The sequence below is a fragment of the Poecilia reticulata genome, linkage group LG20 (genome assembly GCF_000633615.1).
Source record: "Poecilia reticulata strain Guanapo linkage group LG20, Guppy_female_1.0+MT, whole genome shotgun sequence".
NCBI classification, from domain to species: domain Eukaryota; kingdom Metazoa; phylum Chordata; class Actinopteri; order Cyprinodontiformes; family Poeciliidae; genus Poecilia; species Poecilia reticulata.
Genome location: NC_024350.1, coordinates 1,324,230 through 1,340,910, shown reverse-complemented (window position 1 = coordinate 1,340,910; position 16,681 = coordinate 1,324,230). Strand labels below are relative to the sequence as shown.

The 16,681-nt window shown below is 38.9% G+C and overlaps 1 protein-coding gene across 2 annotated transcripts in view; it reads left to right on the top strand.

Moving 5' to 3' along the window:
- itgb1a (integrin, beta 1a) overlaps positions 1-16,681 on the top strand; it is a 31,483-nt gene that overhangs the window by 11,881 nt on the left and 2,921 nt on the right. For both annotated transcript variants that reach the window (XM_008438263.2, XM_008438264.2), the window contains exons 2-15: positions 5,270-5,333; positions 5,638-5,723; positions 6,513-6,732; positions 6,824-6,994; positions 9,009-9,247; positions 9,509-9,664; positions 9,755-9,850; positions 10,633-10,722; positions 10,963-11,103; positions 12,575-12,777; positions 12,888-13,126; positions 14,027-14,249; positions 14,732-14,967; positions 15,057-15,223. In XM_008438263.2, the coding sequence (XP_008436485.1) occupies positions 5,270-5,333; positions 5,638-5,723; positions 6,513-6,732; positions 6,824-6,994; positions 9,009-9,247; positions 9,509-9,664; positions 9,755-9,850; positions 10,633-10,722; positions 10,963-11,103; positions 12,575-12,777; positions 12,888-13,126; positions 14,027-14,249; positions 14,732-14,967; positions 15,057-15,223 (2,331 nt within the window). The remainder of the gene's footprint in view (positions 1-5,269; positions 5,334-5,637; positions 5,724-6,512; positions 6,733-6,823; positions 6,995-9,008; positions 9,248-9,508; positions 9,665-9,754; positions 9,851-10,632; positions 10,723-10,962; positions 11,104-12,574; positions 12,778-12,887; positions 13,127-14,026; positions 14,250-14,731; positions 14,968-15,056; positions 15,224-16,681) is intronic.

Here is a 16,681-nt window from a genome sequence, read left to right as displayed (position 1 = left end):
GTGCGTGCGTGCGTGCGTGTGCGTGTGTATGTGTTGCTATCTCGGTGGAAGAATGACAAGGACAGCTAAATAAACTTTTAACAGCCAGTGCTGAGCTGCCCTCGCTCTACTAAAGGAGCTGTCTGTAACTTCTATGTCGTCTGGTTCTCCCAGGTTTCTTCTACATTGGAGTTTTCTGGTTGGTCTGCTGGACCCCTCCCTCTCACTTCCACACATTTGTTTTTTGTTAAATCTTTTGGTTCATGAATATTTAAGTTGTTTGTAGATTTCAACACTCATAAATCTGAGTATTACTGGATGATGGAAGAGTGTGCGGTATTCTTGGCAATCGGATGCTCTTTCAAAATGACGTGTTCGGTTTCTAAACTGTGTAGGTTTTTTTCATTTAGTCACATTGACATTCAGCTGCGGGTGTTTTGGATGAGCAGGGGAGCTTTTTTTTTTTTTTCCAACATATTATAAAAATTGGGGCTGCTTGTTTTTTCTTTATCTCTTTACCAGTATTTTTTAAGTTTATAGCCCCAAACCTTGTCTGTACTGAAGCGTTTTTTTGTTGTTGTTTTGTTTGTTTTTTTAGCTTGGTTTGGAAATTGTTGTTTTCCACGGGGTCACTGACATTAGTCTGTGAGACCAAGTGGGAGGGTTGGGAATCTGGGTAGCCTCAGAGAAGACTGCTCTTCCTTCGTGGGAATCTACTGGAAAAAAAGACGGCGAGGCTAAAGATGCCTACTAACTCACTCCATTTTGTGGTTTCATCAACATGAACCAGTCAGAAACTCTAGGGTGGGCTATATATATATTATTTTTTGGGAGCTTCAGACTGTATTATTATTTAGATTTGGACAGATTAAGCAACATAAGAGTGATAATCAAGTTTACACAACTGTTCTGTGTACAAGAAATTAATACACTTGAGTATTATAAGTGTTTTTGTTTATGTTCCTATTTAGAGTTATGTAAATTTAATGGTTTACTTAGGATTTCCCCTGGAAAACCTGCTAATTCCAGGTAGAGGCACTAGTGCAGTCCACCAGTGGCTCATTCCGTTTTTATGTTGAAGAATCTTAAAAGTTACAAAATTTGGAGGCAAGTTAAGCCTGGTGGCCCTCCAAGCTTATACTACACTGGCAGAAACGCTGTTTATTGTCGGTCAATATAAATAGTTTTCTTTATTATTTATTTTGATCTAGCATCTTCACGTTGCTTGGTATGAGACTCTCTTGATATGATAAACTAAAATCAGAGTCAGAATACTTTATTAATTCCAGGGAGAAATTCTGCTGTTGTAGACAATAATCTGAATACACATCCAAAAAAAAAAACAGATATGAAACAGAAATTTGATAAGGTGATCCAAATGGATTCAGACATAGAATCAGTTGTGTTAAATTAAAACAAACAAAAACCTTTTTTAATCCTATTTTAAGATGACAAAAGCACAAGAAACACTGTTAGTATAAGTGATTCTTTGTAGTCACAGAGAAGAGTTGTATATTTAAATCACTACATGTAGGAAAGATCTAATTGCTTTGATAAAAACACAAAAATTACAATAATTGTTGTCATTGCCAAAATAACCCACTCATATTGTTTATTCATTCACAATAATTTTGTCCATATTTATTTTATATTTGCTAAGTTGGACCTTTTGTGGTGCTTTTGTGGAGTTTAGAGTTTATCACATAGACTCTTATTGAGTAAATTTGCTGGTTAATTTGTCATACTGTTATATATATTTGCCTAATTCACATCAAACTTTTTAAAACCAATGTTGAAAGAAAATTTAACTGTAAGTAAGTCAAATGTAACACTTGAAAATGACCTTTAGAAACAGTGCATCATTGTGCTCTTTTCCTGTTCTTTAGCTCTCTGACTCCAGCTCCACGTTTTATATTTTTAACCAGCATTCCTCTAAATGCCGTGAGCCTGAAGATACTTGACTCCCAGCTTGAGTTTTATAGGCCTAGTTTGCATCTGAATGGATCCTTCAGAATGCCAAACCTGAAGTGAAAACAGAACCGGAGCTACAGTGAAAAGAAAATAGTTGAATGTTTTTGTAGTTGTCGGAATGCTGTGTGAAATTGATCATTTTGAAGTGAGGTCTCTCTGGAAATAGTAGTTTATTCTCCTTAATGTGGACCACACTCTGTGTGTAAACCTTTCTCTCTACGTCTCTGTTTTAACAGAAGGTTCTCAAGTTATATAAAATCTGTATTTTTATAGTGGTGTCACATTGTCAGTCATTGGTTATGTATTTTCTTTCTTATTATTCTTTTTAACGTTAAATGGAAATACACAGGCTAATACAAAAGTCCCAGGCACAGCACTGGAGATTTAAGCCATCTGATCTAATCTGGGGGGCTGCAGACAGGCTGTCTGCTCTTCTGTGTCTATTTAAATGAACACACACACACACACACACACACACACACACAGTCACATAGGCATTCAGGAATGCACTGGTCAACACCACTCACACTTACTGTCAGAACCTCTTTTCCCAACAGTGTAAGGCAATGTAATTTTATAATCCAGCCCCTATAAAAGACCAGCAGAAACTGGTAGTTAAAAGAAATCAACACAAAAAAGCTTCTGTCCTCCTATCTCTATCTTTCCGGATTTAATTTGAACCTCATGCTTTGATATCCAGTGTCGAATACAGGAGCTTCTCTGTGGAATAAATCTCCATGAGTTTCTGATTATCGCTCAAGCTCAATATTGGCCTCACATTCCAGCTATTATTTAGCTGCGGTATTTTTTTTTAAGCTCCTGCTATCCTGAGTAATAAAAGCTAAACTTACACCACTGATGTGTCCCGAGGTCATAATATTTCCTATTCTCTTTGTTTCTGTTGTGCAGCTTTCATTACATTAACACGGCTACTGTAGTTGTAGCATCACCAAAGCGACATAATTTGTTACCTGATGACCTTAAGCTTCGGTGCAGTTGTTCTGTGAGACTCAGAAATTTGTTAAAGGGCATGAGTAGAGAAACAATCAGAAAAAATTGGCAGCTGGATGGATGATGTCCCTTCTGTTGCCAACTCATACTAGTGTAGGTGTAGGCATTCTGCACAAAAAAAAAAAAAAATTAGTTTGGCACTACAGGGTTTAAGCCTGAAAAGAGATGCAATGCGAGAAACACAAAGCCGTTGACAAAGAGTAACAGACAGACTCCGGATGTGTCAGTTTTTGATATTCTTGATTGTAGTACAGCAGAATTCCCCAATATTGTATTGATAGTTTTATTCGGTTTTAAATTTCATTCAAATTTAAAGGTCTTAAATTTGATTTGCTGAAACCTGCAGATACCGTGCGAGGAAATCTGCTATGAGTCACAGTTCATGTGGGATAATTTGATGGCGCTAGTCAATAGCGCATCACTTGTACGCAAGAATACTGCTGAAAGACCCCGAAAAAGTCATGCAACAGCATAAGACCAAATCAGGACTTTGACTGACGAGCAAAATGCTGCGTGTGGCAAAAAACCGAAACACAACATCCCCATTGTGAAACAGGCAGAGAACGACATCAGCCTGCGGCAGAGGTTAAGCAGAACCACAACCCTAAACATACAGCCAAAACTGCGACAGAATGATTAAGCTTAAAGAAGATTCATAAACTAGGATGGCCGCCATCGACATCTAGATCAAAATCCAATTGGAAATCTGTGGCAAGGCTGGAAAGCTGTTCCCCTAAATCCAATTTGACTGATACTGAGTTGTTTTTGCAAACATAATTTGATAAAGATTTAAGTCTAGATGTGAAAAACTACTAAGGAAGTACAGCTAAAGACTTGCAGTTGTATTTGCAGTGAAAGGTGGCATGACAAATTATAGACCTGGAACGGTTGAATAGAAATGTATGCTGGAATGCTGAAAACCATCCATCATTGTCCTTTCAATTCACATCTACGCTCTACTTTGCTGGCCTATATAGGCCTGAAAGTTTCACCACATCCACCTTTTGTTCCAGGAAACAAATAAGCTATTCTTGCACCTTCCAAACACCACAATCATCTGTGGTGAAGTTTAGGAAACGGTAATCATCTCCAAAACATAAACTGTTAAAATTTTAGGGCTTCTTTCGGACAGCTGGAAGTGATTCAAGTACAGTTTCAGTCTTCAAATACCTCAGAGATAACATTGTAAGAGAGCGCCTTCCTGCTTTGGTTTGCACCTGTAAACAAGCCCTTTTGTGCCCGTCTACTTAAACAGTTATTTTAAACAAGGAAAGTTGATGTATCATTTGATAAAAATGATCTCAGATCTCAAGTGTGAGTTAATTTGATTATATATTTATTTCCAAAGAGTTTCTATTTCCATTGTCTTTGGTTCTGATCACAGGACAGATGACTCTTGACAAACTCGAACTCCTGGTCAACCAATAATCATTCTGTGTAGTATTTATTAGCAATATACCAAAATGTTCTTGCTGAAGAGAAGACTATTAGTAGGTTATAGACAATAAACAGAAGAAATAAAAGATTAAATGTGCTTTGAGACACTGAGCAAGGCTGTACATGTCTCAAATCAACCTTTCCTTGCAGGGGAAGGACCTGCAGTCACTGCATCCATTAGCCCTGAGCTCTGCATTAGGATTAGACCAAGGTGCGTCGATACGGTTCCGACCAAAAAGCCTGCGGGATCAATAAACATGACAGCGGAGGGGTGGGACTCCAAGGAGACGATGCTATTTACAGTAATGGGGGAAATCTGGGGAGGAGTGGCGGCCTGCTCTTTGCGTGGATACATGTTTGTGTGCGAAAGTGGTCTGAATTTAATTAGCCGTGTGTTCCTCTGTGACCGCTAGAGAGAAGCCAAGCAACTGTCTCTGGATAATTTACGACCTCCAATTACAGGCAGGCCATTTACAGTTGCAGCCCGTTACCTCGAGCAGATCCGTCTGCACTGCTGCGGTCGGCTTCGTTCGGCTCGGTGGTGTTGCGCATGCAAACATTAAGACCTTCAAGCAGATAGTCTTATCAACTGGAACTAAAACACGGTCACCTCTAAAGGTGCTTTTTCTTGTGATCATGTCTTTTAGGGCTGCAATTAGTGCATATTTTAGTAATTGATTATTCTGACGATTAATCGATTAATCAGATTTAAAAATTGGCACATTCTCAATATTTTTATTTACTCAAAATATTTGACAATTATTTTTGATGAAATAATTGTCAAATAATTGATTACTTGACAATTGTTTCAAAAATCGATTCATCACGATTAATCGTTTCAGCCCTAATGTGTTGTCTTGTGTGTTTTCAGATGGATCTGAAGCTGATCTTCATTGCATTTATAGGACTCTTTTACTGCTGTAACTCTCAGAAAGGTAAAGTTGATTTTATAATTTTTTTCTAATATGAAGCTAAAACTTTCTTTTTCACATGATGTCATTGTGTTGTTTAGTGAATGGCCATGATAACAGAAGCATTTGCTACTTTAGTTTAATGAACTCGTAGAAGAAGCTGTTGTGCTGTAGCGTCCTGGAATCAGATGGAATATTCTGAGCCTTCAGTCAGTGTTTCACACCTACTGATGCGTAAATGTATGAAGTTTCTGTCGCAGGGCTGCTCTGTAGCGCTGCTCCCTCTGACTCTGACCACTCCACTCCACTCTCCTTGTTTTCCATCTAGAGGGGAACGAGTGCATCAACAAAAATGCCAAACACTGCGGAGAGTGCATCCAGGCTGGAGCCAAATGTGGCTGGTGTACAGACCCGGTGTGTAACTCAGAGATGTCAGCTACACTCCCTGCAGAGTAATGCACAGGGGTGAAATCACGTGTTTCTGTTCTATAGAATGCTCTCCTTTACATAAGTGTCTTTTTTATGTGCCTTCCAACTTTGTCAAAATTCTTCATACCCGTTTCTGATTGGAAACAACACAGGCATGGCTTATTGTTTTGCATTTTAAGCAAATCAAATGGGACAGTAAATTTCAAAAAACTAAATGAATAATAATAAAAAATTAAAAGGAAACTATTAAAACAGTGAGATTGTAAATAAAAGGATGATTAAGTAATGTGATGCTATTCAATGACTTACAATTTGATTCTGGTTTTTAGTGTCATGGTTTGATTCAGAAACCAATTTACTTAGAGAATCTGGTTTAATTATGTAGCTGTGACAAAAGGAAAAGCAGTCTAAAAAAATAGAAAATTCATTTAAAACAATTCCAATTGTATCAAATTCCATCAGTTAATATTTAAACAAAAATAGGGTTTGTTCATAACTTAAATGATCAGATTTAGATTATCTTAGCTGCCTGGCTTTGTCTTAAATAAAAAAATATCAAAAAAATATTCAAAACCTAATTTTACAAAACCTTAAGCAGACTAAAATTGATCTGAGCAATTTCAATCGGTTCAGAAGAACAGGAATACATTTTTCTACATGAACAAGCTGTTTATTAATTTCTCCATTTATTGTCGATCCGTCCAACGGACCCTCACTGAAGCACCTCAAAATGTTAATCCCGTCATAAATGATCTCTGTGCTGCCTCTTTTCAGGACTTCCTGAAACAGGGCGAGACCGTGTCGAGCCGGTGTGACGAGCTGCAGTCTCTGATAAAACGGGGCTGCAATGAAACATTGATCGAGAACCCGCTGGGGAAACGGAAGATTCTCAAGAACAAGCCGGTGACCGATCGCAGCAAAACCACAGGGGAACTGAAACCAGAGGACATCACCCAGGTTCAACCCCAAAAAGTCAGCCTCACCCTCCGATCTGGTGCGTCAACATCGACTTCACATCTGGTCCAGCTCTGTATATCAGTCACTTTGTAATTTTAACAATTCTTGTCCATTATAACTATATAAAGGTGAGCCGCAGTCCTTTGAGTTGAAGTTTAAGCGTGCAGAAGATTACCCCATTGACCTGTACTACTTGATGGACCTGTCCTTCTCCATGAAGGACGATCTGGAGAACGTAAAGAACCTGGGGACCAGTCTGATGAATGAGATGTCGAAGATCACATCCGACTTCAAGATAGGTCAGGAAATCTCATTAGTTCAAGTCTCTTATTGTTGTTTATAGTTTATGAAACGGGGAATGGATTGTGCTTGGACATTTTACTGCTTGTCTACCTCAGAGCTTTACAAAGTATGACTTTTCTTTTTGTATCACCTTCATCATTTTAGCATTTAGCTTCTCTGCCCTCTCATTAGAAAGCTTTACAATCTGATCTGAAACAGACTACAGAAATTCTGTCAACAGTCTGTTTTTCATATCTGTTTTCACATTTTATTTCATTATTGACTCAACTACTGACAAGTTTGTATAAAATTCATTTTAAGTGGTAATAAACGGGGGGATTTAACCCATTTATTCCTCAGCAAACTTAAGTTTATGAATGGCTCTTGTTCTAAATCTATACAATAGCCAGATTCTGCTTTTGAAATTGGTTCAACAAGCATTTCTCCATACTGACACAGTTTGACCTCATGTAGCTAAGACATTATGCACTTATTTTGGGGAGAGGCTAGAAATATTTATTTATAGTCATGTAAAACAGAGTCAGAGACATTTTCAAGAATAGAACTCCTTGTATTAGGCAGGAAAAAATAGTCTGCTAAAAGGTTGTGGGGATTTTTCACCAAAATCCCCACAAATAATTTTAAATGCGTACAAAATCATAGCACACTTGAATTACAAGTGGCTACAGTTAGACCTGTCACAACAAACAGGTCAGTAAATTGTCCAGGAATTTATTGCAATAAACGATAATATTGTCATTTTGAGACTATAGTCAAGAAATATAATGGTTAAGACATAGTAATGCAAGTACATCCTCTCAAAGACCAGTAAACTTTCATTTCTAACGAACATTAATACTGGACCTCAATGACATTTTGAATCTTTAAAGTAAATAAATAAAACAACCAAAACAACAAATAAAATGTACACTTAAATCTCTCTAAGCAAATTTGCACCTGAAACAGAGGCTAATTGAGACCCAATCGCCAGACTGAAGCTGTTTGTCATACAGTCTTTGGTAGAAAGAGAAAAACAATCATTTGAACGGAAATTATCAAACTCATTTGAATTTATCTTGCGATTAATTGATTTAATTGCTTATTGTACCTATCTGTACCTGTCTACAGTTTATTTTTAAGAATAAAGATGATTACCCATTTACAGCTTTTATTAACACCTTGCTGATACTTCAAAGAGTTCACACCGGCTGCCTTTCCATTGACCATATAATTGCTTAAGTTGACATTTCAAAACTAAATTCACTTAGTGGGAACATGCCATTTTGCAAAAAACAACTGGTTTTTATTAAATTAAGGCAAAGAAATTCATTAAATTTCTTTGCCTTTCCATTTTTATCTGTTCAAAGGTCACCGGATTGAAAGAGATAGTGTCAAAAGAAAATCCAAAGTCAGTTTTTTTTTTTTTTTTTACTTTAAGACAAGGAACGCAGACAGAACAGTGGGAACCAAACACAGCAACAAACATATACTTAAATGTATAGTGAGACTTTTCAAATGGAGTTCACTGTCCAGTGTTACTTTAAATTATGCACAGACCCAGCATTTTAGAGCAGCATATAGAGATGCAGCAGCAGAGAGTGTGTAAAGAGAGCACAGACACAGATTTAAAACATATTGCCAGTGGCACAAACCACAAAGATGATGATGACAGGAAGTAGTTGGAGGAGGATGGCGCAGCATATTTCATGAATAAGTTTATTCATGAGTGGTTTTCAATCATATTTAATGGAAACACCGCAATGTCATTTTAAAAAATTATTTTATTTCCCGATATTACCGGAATACTGACAGGAATTTATTGCAATAAACAATAGTGTTGTTTATCGCAGTATTATAAGTTTTATGCGCATTTGTAATGGAAACGCAGCTCACTGATGCAAAATATTCACAAATGAATAGAAATAGGCTCACCGTCTGGATGCAGTTTTAGAGCATTATAATTTCACCAAAACACAGATACATGTGTTTTACTTGTAGTTTAACTCTGATTTATTTATTTTTTCTTCATAGGTTTTGGCTCCTTTGTGGAGAAGACAGTCATGCCTTACATCAGCACCACTCCAGCCAAGCTGCTGAATCCATGCACAGGCGACCAGAACTGCACCAGCCCGTTCAGCTACAAGAACGTGCTGCCGCTGACCAACAATGGCGCCACTTTCAACAGACTGGTGGGGGAGCAGCAGATCTCGGGGAACCTGGACTCCCCCGAGGGCGGCTTCGACGCCATCATGCAAGTGGCCGTGTGTGGGGTAAGCCACTGACATCGCTGACATCAACATGAGGTTCAGGTTGTGAGGGTAATTTTCCCACCGTTTGTACCGCTTTCTAGCAGCTTCACCTCACCAGATGTATCTAGTAACGTTTAAATGGGTGGAGATATTTTATGAGTCTTCAATTTTTGGATGCGACTCAAGCCCTCATATGTTTCTTTTTAAGCTGCTCGTTTACAACTCTGTTTCCAGAGATTTGAGGTGATTGCAGATTGGTATTTCTGTTCATTTTTTCTACAGGAACAGATCGGCTGGAGGAACGTAACCCGCCTACTGGTGTTTTCCACTGACGCCGGATTCCACTTTGCTGGCGACGGCAAGCTGGGTGGCATTGTGCTGCCCAACGACGGGAAATGCCACCTAGAGAACAACATCTACACCATGAGCCACTACTATGTAGGGAATGTCTGCTGTTTTGGCTGTTCTGGCAGTATCGAAGGCTTCCTGTGACGTGAAGGTAACCTACTCTCTCTTTTGTCTTTTCAGGACTACCCCTCGATCGCTCACCTGGTTCAGAAGCTGAGTGACAACAACATTCAGACTATTTTTGCCGTCACAGAAGAGTTCCAGCCCGTTTACCAGGTTAGCACACATTAGCCTTTTTTTCTCCTCTTAAGCTTATGTTGTAATCATAATGAAATTTTAGCCTCAAACTTCTGCCATAAGTTGGCAACAATGCACAGTTTCAGTACATTCATCTGCAAAAATACCTAGAGATTTTTGCAATCGATTGCTCTGTTGATTATTCTGACGATTAATTGGATAAAGAAAATTGACAAATTCCACAGATTTTTTATTTAACCACTTGTGCTTTTTTATACAATACTATAGTTACTTTTTCGAATAAGAAAATAAAAATTGTTTTCCAAAAATGCAATGACATAGCATTCAATTAGTGTATTCTTGAACATTTGTAGCTGAAGATACATCTGCAGCTAAAGTACTAAAGTACTGTCTACTAATCTGTTGATTTTTTTTTTTGGTTTTATAAATGGCCTATTTTTATAAACACTTTTGTTACCCATTTATGATGGGTAACAATAGATGCTTTATTGAGGAGCTTTTTCTTACAGAACTCAAACCAGGTGAAGCTAAAAATGCCATTTGAAGAGTTTTTGGTAGAATATGTACATATTTGTACAGTTTTGGTTTAATTACTGCTCTGACTGTTTTGTTCTTTCAGCAATTGGCCTTTTTTTGGTCCTCTATACTCCAGTTAACAATTAATTGATTACTAAATTGGTTGACAGTTATTTCAATCATCAATGAATGTTAATCATTTCAGCCTTGGTTGGTTTTAAGGACAAGAGCACAAGAGTTTTTTGTTAAATGTTGTTCTTGGTATTTCCTCTTTAACTCTGCAGGAACTGAAAAATCTGATACCAAAGTCTGCAGTAGGCACTCTGTCTGCCAACTCGAGCAACGTCATCAACCTCATCATAGATGCTTACAATGTAAGTACATTCTTCAGGATTTTAAGTACAACTCAAATCCAGTCGAACTGATCACATTATCATTTGCTCAAACGAGCGACGGGAACCTTGTGCAGCATTCCAAGTTAAGTTGTGCCAGCATTCCTTCTTAATCTGCAGCTAATGCTTTGTTTATTCTCTGCTGTCTGAACCGGGCTTCCAGATGGCATTCCAGTGAATAAGCTATGTTGTCTTATCTTTTGTGTTGTTGTTTTTTGCCAGGCTCTTTCCTCCGAAGTGATTCTGGAGAACACCAAAGTTTCCAACAATGTAACAATCGAGTACACGTCTCGCTGTAAGAACGGAGTAATCAATAAGGGCGAAAATGGAAGGAAGTGCTCCAATATCTCCATTGGAGATGAGGTGGGATGTGGAAGATGATGTTTTTATGTTACAGATATCATATAGTCTTTCATTGGACAAGGGAGGCATTGTCATTTGATTAGAAAAAGATTCATTCTACAATGTTGAACATGCATGCTGCAGTAATAGATTGATAGCAATCAGTGCAAGCAATAAGAAAATAAGGGCTTCAAAAAAACAATGAAAATCAAAATGAAGCTGAAATCTCATCAGAAGCAAGCTTAAAAAACAACCGCTTTTTTTGTTTTTAAAAAAAAATAAATTTAAACATTGTGAGAAAGTGTGTTAATATGCAGTGGAAGAGTTTGGGGTGTAAGCAACTTGTAATATTGCTAGATTTGGATGTGAGCTATGTTCAATAAAGTGCCATCAAGAAGGCATCCTTGGAAGAAATGGTTCTGGTAACACTCCTCTCTAAAACTGTATGATGTAAAGTAAGTATAAGGTAAACTTCAGACATCAAGCAGCAGCAGTGCGTGAGGCAACATGCAAAGGCGCCAGCAGTGCGATTGGTGCGTGCTTTGGCTTTGTGACCTATTAAAAGCATAAACTATAAACCCATCTTTTAGGAATAATTCTGCTCCGCCAGTGAAACGCTCAGCGCAACAGAGAAGCTTGCAGTCCAGGATATTAAAAAAAAATTAAGCGGCTTTTATTTTTTTTTATTTGTCTAAAAACAAAGGCTTATAATACACTGAGGGAAACCCTGCATTTTTGTATAACAATAAAGCAAAAGCAAAGGAAGTTGCTAAGGAGGCAAATTAATTATAGGCCTGACAAACAATGAAGATTGGAATACAAATTATGCTCAACATAGGAATGGCTATTGTTTTATATATCAAAGTTTTTGGAAGGAAAGCGCCATTGTTTTTACTGTCTAAATATTTATTCTGTGTATTGTTAATATGCTATAGTTTGCGACTTCTCAAGCAAAAAATAAAAATTCGGCCTAAGAACTTCTGCCCACCACTAACAATTTTCCATTTTATCTTTAGAGCAGCGTAAAGCAGAAAATGCTACACAGGACTAAAAATCCTATTGAACATTTTCTGAAACATTTTCTGGTTGGATTAGTTAATTTTCTTCTTGATCTTATTCGAGATACTTCATTATACTGTCGTTTGCTTATAGTGGTTTTATTTTAGAATTTTTTTTCAATCTCATACCTTTTTATCCTTTTCAAAGCATTTACAACATTTGTTTTATGATATTTATTTATTTTTTAAATCTATTTTCTGTTGTATGACGCATTAATGTTTTCTGAACAAGTTGTTGAAAATGAGAATTTATTCAACTTGGCTGGTTAAATAAAGGTTTTTCAGCTTTTTAAAGGCTGTTTTTAGGCATTAAACTGCAGCCCTTTCAAGAAAAAGATTAATTAAGATTTCCCAAGCACGTCAGTTAAGATTTCTAGTGGCACCAGCAGCTTGTCTGACATCAGTGAATAAGCGTTTCTCCTGTGTTCCCTCAGGTCCACTTTAACATCAGCATCACCTCTAAAGGTTGTCCAAACAATACCAGTCCTGAAATTATCAAGATAAAGCCCCTGGGATTCACAGAGGAGGTGGAGATTATCCTCCACTTCATCTGCGAGTGCGACTGCCACAGCGAAGCCGTCAACAACAGCCAGGTCTGCAGCAGCGGGAACGGGACCTACGAGTGTGGAGCCTGCAGGTACGAATCCCTCCAACACCTCTTTTTTTTTGTTTTGTTTTGTCATTACTGCCCTTCCGGTTATCTAAAGAAACCCCATTCGCTTGGCGACCCTTAACCCTCTGCTTCAGGTGCAAAGAGGGCCGCGTGGGCAGGGAGTGCGAGTGCAGCAGCAACGAAGTGTCCACGGAGGACATGGACCGGACCTGCCGCAAGGACAACGGCACGGACATCTGCAGCAACAACGGGGAATGCGTGTGCGGCACCTGCGAGTGCAAGGCCAGGGAGAACCCGGAGGAGAGGTACAGTGGGCAGTTCTGCGAGTGCGACAACTTCAACTGCGACCGCTCTGGAAACAAGCTCTGTGGAGGTGAGTCTGTGGAGGGGAGAGGATGTCGTTCGTGATCTTAAGAGTCACGCCAAGTTATTTTCGTGTGAGTGAGCGCAACACATGAAACCTGGAAACTTGACTGAAAGTTAACCAGAAAAAGAACCGAAAGATGACCAAAAATATTAGTTTTGTTCTTTTCTAATAGTTTGATGCAGACGTTGACTCACCATCCCAGTATTCAGCTTTAGATGTTAGTAATATTAGTATAACATTATATGATATTTTAGGTTACAACTTGCATGTCTAAACTCTGTCCACATGAACCAAAATCGATTATGGAAATACTTAATGGCCACAATTAGTTTCCCCAAGTTATAAAAAGAATGACTTTTTGGCTTTAGTTTTACCTGCTCTGAAATAAAATAAACAAATAATATTTTCTTGAAGAAAACAATTAAAGAATCTCATATACACAACTTATTCAGGTTGGGTGTTTTCTGTTTTGTTGGTGTAACTTTTATCGTTATCACAGTAATACCACAAAATATTGTAACAAAACTTTTAAGTCCATATCACCCATTACTGCTTTGGACAACTCTGGTTTAAAATGTCTTTCATTTAAAATTCTAAAATCTAGTTTTACAGCAGCTTCCTTTATGAAGTCTCTGTAGGACTTTGCCTCTGATCCTAAATATAGTTAAATAATAACGGCTCATTGCAGGAAGTTTAGAAAAAAAAAACCTTTCGAGTTCCGTTCTCTTCAAATTCAGGTTCTTAAAGAGAAGTGAAAAATGTCTGAAACTATCATGAACTGGAAATGGAATTAAAAATTCTAATTCGTGAACCTCAGACGTTAATTGTGCTGTAAGAAATATGACCATAATACATCATGCTGAGACGAGCTCCGTCGTTCTCCCCTCCTTTCTCTCTGCTGTTCAGGACACGGGCGCTGCGAGTGCAGGAAGTGCATCTGTGACCCCATGTGGAACGGAACTGCCTGCGACTGTTCCCTGGACGAGAGCACGTGTTTGGCCAGCAACAAGCAGATCTGCAACGGCAGGGGACGCTGCGAATGCGGCATCTGCAAGTGCGACGATCCCAAATTCCAGGGCCCAAAGTGCGAAACGTGTCCCACCTGTCCTTCAGCCTGTGCTGAACACAAGTAAGGAATGACTTTGTGTGGAATAAAAACCTCCTTTAAGTTTCTATGTTCACAACTGAATCCATCCACAAAGTGAAGAACACTGAATTCTGTTTTTGGTCTGGCAGAATTTCGTCTTAAAAGTAGGGATGCACCAGTCCACTGTTCTTTTCAATATCAGGACCAATACAGATATTAATATTGGACGGGCGCATCTGTACTTTAAAGCACAAAGCTTTTACAAAGGAATTTGCTGAGTTGAAATACATAGAGAAGGAATTTAGAATGTAGAGTAGAGGGGGCTCTGCGGAGGACAGTGAGGGGAACGGAAACATTAGCTATAACGGCAGATATGATTTAGCTACACCTTGTTTGCAAAGCCACAATAAAGGTTGTCATCAAAGGAGATTTTAATCTTAGCAGTTTGCCTTCCCTTCCCAGAAAGACTCTGTAACAATCAGTTTTTAACATGTTTTTACTATTATTAATACGGTTTTCTTCAGAGATTGCGTGGAGTGCCGGATGTTTCATACCGGGGTGAAGAAAGATGTGTGTGAGGAGGAATGCAATTACTTCACCATGCGTAAAGTGGACACCAAAGACAAGTTTCCCCAGCCCACCGACAAATCCTACCCCCTCACGCACTGCAAGGAGAAGGACGCCAACGACTGCTGGATCTACTACGTGTACACCGTCACCAACAGCTCGGAGAAGGTGGTCTACGTGTTGGATAAGCCGGGTGAGCACAGACCCCAGCCCCCATAGCGATTACAGAGGTTTTCCTAGCCGGACATGTTTGGCGATCCTAACTCTGCTGCCCCGTTCCAGACTGCCCCAAGGGCCCGGACCTCATCCCGATCGTCGCGGGTGTGGTTGCCGGCATCGTCCTGATCGGCTTGGCGCTGCTGCTCATCTGGAAGCTCCTGATGATTATCCACGACAGGAGGGAGTTCGCCAAGTTCGAGAAGGAGAAGATGAACGCCAAGTGGGATACGGTGGGTGTCTGGAAATTCCGCCAACGTTTTTGGCCAGTGTTTTAGCAGAGGCTAGTCAGATGTGGAAAACAGGTGCAGCTCGGCCCTCTGTGTTGCTCTGTTCCTTCACAGGGAAGGTAATCAGTTGTTCTTAGCAGCAGATGGGATTTACTGCCATGTTTATATCATTACAGCGCCCTCGCTCCTGCTCTGAGCGCTCTGGCAGCTGTGAAGACGGATTGAATTTGTTGCTTTTGAACAGGGCTCGACCGAAGAAGGAAAAATGTTGGGAGTCAGTGTGGACTTTTTTGGGAATGCTATGTGCTCTGTGCATAGCAAAAAATTTTCCAGGGAGGGGCCAAGCCTTCTTCCCGCCCCGCTTCCTCCCTCATGTCACAATGGCAGCCAAGATCAACAGGAGGCAAAGCAGGAATTTACTCAGGACCACATGAAGTCATACTCTGCCACCTAGTGGCAGGGTTGTATCACAGTTGATTTGAATTCAGATTAACATGACAAATTTGATATTGTATCGTCACCTTCCTAAAATAATGGCCTAAGTCATTTTATACAAAAAGTGATTTTGTCCAAAAAAATCACCACCTCTTCTGTTTTTTGCCAAAAGATGATTTAGGCAAAAAAAAAAAAAAAAAGAAGAAAAACACTCTTTTGGCAAAAAGTGTGGTTTTAATTTTATTTAAGTGACAATACTTGTATTTAAGTTCCCCCTTTAGAAAAACAAGGAAAATAATGTAGCAAAAGCAGCTGATTATGTCCTCTCTTGACAAATTACAAATGTATTCATTCCCACAACCTGACTGTCTGAAATGTATTCTAAATGCAGTTAGGATGCACCTAGAAACAAAATAGCAGCAAGATGAAATCCCACCTCTGACACCTACAAAGAATTTACAGCATAATCATTGTTTGATTGTGCTAAGGATTTAAGGGATTTAAGGAAAGCTTAAACAAATGAAAAAACTAACAAATTAATTTTGTTTTCTTCCCAGTTATCCAGTTCTCACAATTCATTTCAATGCAAATTATTCCAGGAAACAGACATTTTATTTATTATTACAATTTTAATTTTATTTTATGTTTTTACAAAGGTATTCACCCTGCAATATAGTCACCATCTAAAGGTGAAGTTGGCAGATGTCAAAGGACGGCGATGTAGCGTTAGCATACAGAGAACGGTGGAGGTCAGGATCTTCCAGTCAGTTCTACCGTTCTTGCTACTGGCCTGGTGGATTCATCAAGAGCAGATCAGTTATTCTGTAGGAGTTATATGAGTGGCAAGAAAACTTTGTCATTTGAGTATGTCATCAGATTAGTTGTTTTTTTCTGCATGTAACTCTTAAGTTAAACTGAATGTTAAAATCATCTCTCTCTCAGACAGACGTAGGTGGAGCGCTGCGTTGTCCTCCGTCCTCTGCTCTCACCTGACCCTGTTCTTCTCCCTGTATGCTTCTTATTTAT